General features: G+C 36.2%; 2 protein-coding genes across 2 annotated transcripts; one reads left to right on the top strand and one right to left on the bottom strand.

Annotated features, from left to right (window-relative positions):
- The first annotated feature begins 237 nt into the window (after positions 1–237).
- LOC126976677 (uncharacterized) lies at positions 238–2,596 on the top strand. Its single transcript, XM_050825152.1, has 2 exons — positions 238–548; positions 1,571–2,596. Exons 1-2 carry the CDS (start codon positions 238–240, stop codon positions 2,478–2,480), a joined length of 1,221 nt encoding a protein of 406 aa, XP_050681109.1. The 3' UTR covers positions 2,481–2,596.
- On the bottom strand, positions 543–3,081 carry LOC126976678 (uncharacterized). The gene is made up of 2 exons (XM_050825153.1): positions 2,697–3,081; positions 543–1,459 (listed from the first exon to the last, which is right to left on the bottom strand). Exons 1-2 carry the CDS (start codon positions 2,827–2,829, stop codon positions 813–815), a joined length of 780 nt encoding a protein of 259 aa, XP_050681110.1. The 5' UTR covers positions 2,830–3,081; the 3' UTR covers positions 543–812.
- Between the last annotated feature and the right edge of the window lie 520 nt (positions 3,082–3,601).

Here is a 3,601-nt window from a genome sequence, read left to right on the forward strand (position 1 = left end):
CGGCCTGCTTTTTTCTTTTCACACAGACCGGGTCGTATACGCTTGGAATTGGCCGGAGCGGAGCCGCCAACTAATTCACATCGACCGGCTGGAAGAGATCTGAAAGCGGGTGCGGTTGGATGTGCTCGGAGCCGGTCGGATGCGCTCGGAGTCGGATGGATACACTACAAAGGCAGTGCCAGTATTCCGCGCAGTCTAAGTTTTGTTTTCGGTGTGTTAACGTGTGCTTTTCGAAACATGGATTTAGATAGCTCCGACGAAGAAATATATTTGTTAGCAAGATTACTTGAAATAGAACATAGGAAACGTAAGCGCAAGCGGAAACAAATATGGGTAAAACATATTTGGAAAAACAGACTAATCCATGGGGAGTTTCACACCATTTTCGAGGAATTGAAGAGAGATAGCCTAAAATTTTATGAGTATTATCGTATGGAATATTGGCAATTTTTGAAATTGACAGATTTGTTAAGAGTACATATAACAAAAAAGACTACAAATTATCGTTGCACCATTACAGCCGAAGAAAGGTTAACGGTAACTTTAAGGTAAATAAAAAACAATTATTTATACTAATCATGTTATTTAGATCACAAAATCACAGCCCTCCATTTATTAAGCATTGTTTACGTTAATGAAATGTAAATTACTTATACTAATCATGTTAAATAACACAAACATCTAAATAGATCACAAAATCACAGCCCTCCATTTATTAAGCATTATTTACGTTAATGAAATGTAATTAAATAGTACAGATTTGTGTGTGTTTAATTATTATTATTATAATTATTATTGTTTTTGATTGTTTATTATTTTGTATTTTGTGTGCTGGTATTGTACCCGTAAGTAGTCTGATCTGGATAGTTTTGAGGAATATAGGTTTCGTTTGACACTAGGTAAGTAGATTGATTAGTCGATGGCGGTGAATTTATAGACAAAGAATAATTCAAATCTGTACTATTTTCATACAGACTTAATTCAGCTTCATTAACAATGTTAAACACGCGCCTTTTAATTCGTGCTTGGACTTCTTTTGGGAATGTTTCCACTGTATCTGACATAGACAAAAAAAAATTACGTAATGCCTTGTCACGGGGTGTAGTATTTCTTTTTTCTTCAAGATACTCTTCGAAAACCGTAGCAACATCTTTGCTTAAGCGTGGTCTCTTTTTCGAGCCAGAAGTACTTGCAAGCGATTCAACTTCAGAATGGTCAGAACGTTTAGATGATGTCGATGGTGGTGGTATTGGTGTGCCAGGCTCTGAATCATCCGATGATAATGTTACATTAGATATTTGGTTTCGATTGCGAAAAAATGGTATTATAAAAGAAAGTTCTTTTTCAAATTTTATCAATTTGGACGTAGTTGCACCATCGCCACTCTTGCCTTTTCGGTTATAATAGGCTTTTCTGAAGTTATCTCGCAGTTTCTTCCAACGATCCTGGCACTGCGTCACTGGAAAGAACAGAAATGAAAAATTAATAACATAACTCTTTTTTATTTTATAGTTCGTTTTGGTACGGCAGTCTTATATTTCTATTTTGTGTGTTTGTTTTATTTTTACAGATTCCTCATCACTGGTTGCAGTTTCAAAAACTTGTCATTTAATTTTCGAATGGGAATTTCTACAGTTCATTCAATTATTCATGAGACAATCAGAGTAATTTGTGATGTTTTGATGCCCATAGTTATGCAGATGCCAGATGAAGAAATGTGGGAAAAGGTTTCACGTGATTTCTTTAATATTTGGAATTTTCCTAACTGTTTGGGCGCTATAGACGGAAAGCATGTCAATATACAGGCACCAGATAATAGTGGAAGCTTATACTATAATTATAAAAACTTTTTCAGTACAGTGTTACTAGCTGTGGTCGACGCGAAATACAGTTTTTTAATTGTTGATGTCGGATCATATGGTAAAAATAGCGACGGCGGAATTTTACAGAATTCAAAATTTTGGAAAAAACTCAACACCAATAAGTTAAAGCTGCCCCCAAATAAACCTCTACCTAGTACCACTGAAAGCTTACCACATGTTTTTATAGGAGACGAGGCATTTCCTTTGAGCAATAATATATTGCGGCCGTATCCAAGAGAACAAGCAAGAAGAGAATTATCAAAAAAAGTATTTAATCTGCGTTTAAGCAGGGCAAGAAAAGTCGTAGAATGTGCATTTGGAATGCTAACTCAAAGATTTGAAATTTATCAAAAACGAATGAAAATTCAGCCGAAGTACTGTGATTTAATTATATTAGCAACTACATGTTTACATAATTTTTTAATAGAAAATCGGACGCCAGGACAAGAGAATGAATTTCACAGCAATATAAATTTATTAACAGCAATAACAGACAATAATAATGAAAACAGTTCTAATAGCGACGCAGTTCTAACCACAAGGAATAAATTTAAGGATTATTTTTCATCAAGTGGTGCTTTAGATTGGCAAGATCAAGTGGCTACGCGAGTTTCTTAAGTTATATTTAATAAAAATTGTCTACTACATAAGTATATTCTAACGATCAGATACTCAAACGAGTTTTTAAAGTAAGGGCGCATTTAAACTCATGTTATTCCTATTTTGACTTTGAATCTAACTCGTCGCAGCACGAGTTTAAGATTCTTTAATCCTTGCTTTAAAATTCGTTTGAGTATCTGGGGGTAGGTGTAAAACAATGAAAACCTTACTTACCAATTATTCCGAGACATTTGCTAATTTCCTCCCATGCATTGTCTTTCATTATCCGATCGCTATATGATGGCTTGGTTATGTCAAATAAACACTCATATTTTGACACGAGTATTATTAATTTTTCATCATTCATCTTTTCGTACAAGTACGCACAACTATTACGTTCAAATGTTGCTATCAAAATGGCGGTCGGCGCGGCCGCAGCGGGCACGCAATCGGAGCCGATCGGCTACGCGATAGAGAAAGAGCACGCAATCGGAGCCGACAGGCTGCGCAAGCGAGAAAGAGCACGCAATCAGAGCCGATCGGCTGCGCGAGCGAGAAAGAGCACGCAAGCGGAGCCGGTCGGCTCCTTTTATTACTTCACACGAAGCGCGTTCAGGCATTTTTAATGACAAAAAAGGTCCAAATGCAAAAATAAACTTTACTACAATCACTCAAAACACTGTTTCCAACGTGATAAAAATCTGCTCTCCTCTCCGAGCCGGTCTGTGTGAACGGACCCTTAGGGCCTTAGGTTATAAATAGCGCGAATAGCCCTCTTCTGCAGCACAAATATTGTATTAATATCGGCAGCGCTGCCCCCGGCAAGACACCTTTCTTATCTTTTATTAATTTTAATAAATTAGTTTATATTAATAAAACACGAACATATCAAGAATTGATGAGAAAGATGTAATGCACTTTATAACCAGTAAAGTTACGAAAATTTCGCAATGTGTCAAAAAAAATCCCATCGATCAAATTCAGACTGAGAAAATGTTCACAAAATTCTTGAACTTTTTTTGTGAATTTTTTTTTGGAAGAAGCAGAAAAACGGACGTATGGATGACTTGATTGTATGTGAACAGTTATACTCTTTGTAACACCAAAGAAATCACAACAGTTTTGTCGGCCATTAAAAG

The sequence above is a fragment of the Leptidea sinapis genome, chromosome 42 (genome assembly GCF_905404315.1).
Source record: "Leptidea sinapis chromosome 42, ilLepSina1.1, whole genome shotgun sequence".
In the NCBI taxonomy this organism is placed as follows: domain Eukaryota; kingdom Metazoa; phylum Arthropoda; class Insecta; order Lepidoptera; family Pieridae; genus Leptidea; species Leptidea sinapis.

Bases quoted from the DNA above. Each gene is read 5' to 3' on its own strand.
- LOC126976678 (XM_050825153.1), bottom strand. From the start codon at position 2,829: ATGAATGATGAAAAATTAATAATACTCGTGTCAAAATATGAGTGTTTA. The intron at 1,460-2,696 runs GTAAGTAAGGTT...TGTTCTTTCCAG, and splicing joins CAAATGTCTCGGAATAATTG to TGACGCAGTGCCAGGATCGT.
- LOC126976677 (XM_050825152.1), top strand. From the start codon at position 238: ATGGATTTAGATAGCTCCGACGAAGAAATATATTTGTTAGCAAGATTA. The intron at 549-1,570 runs GTAAATAAAAAA...TTATTTTTACAG, and splicing joins AGGTTAACGGTAACTTTAAG to ATTCCTCATCACTGGTTGCA.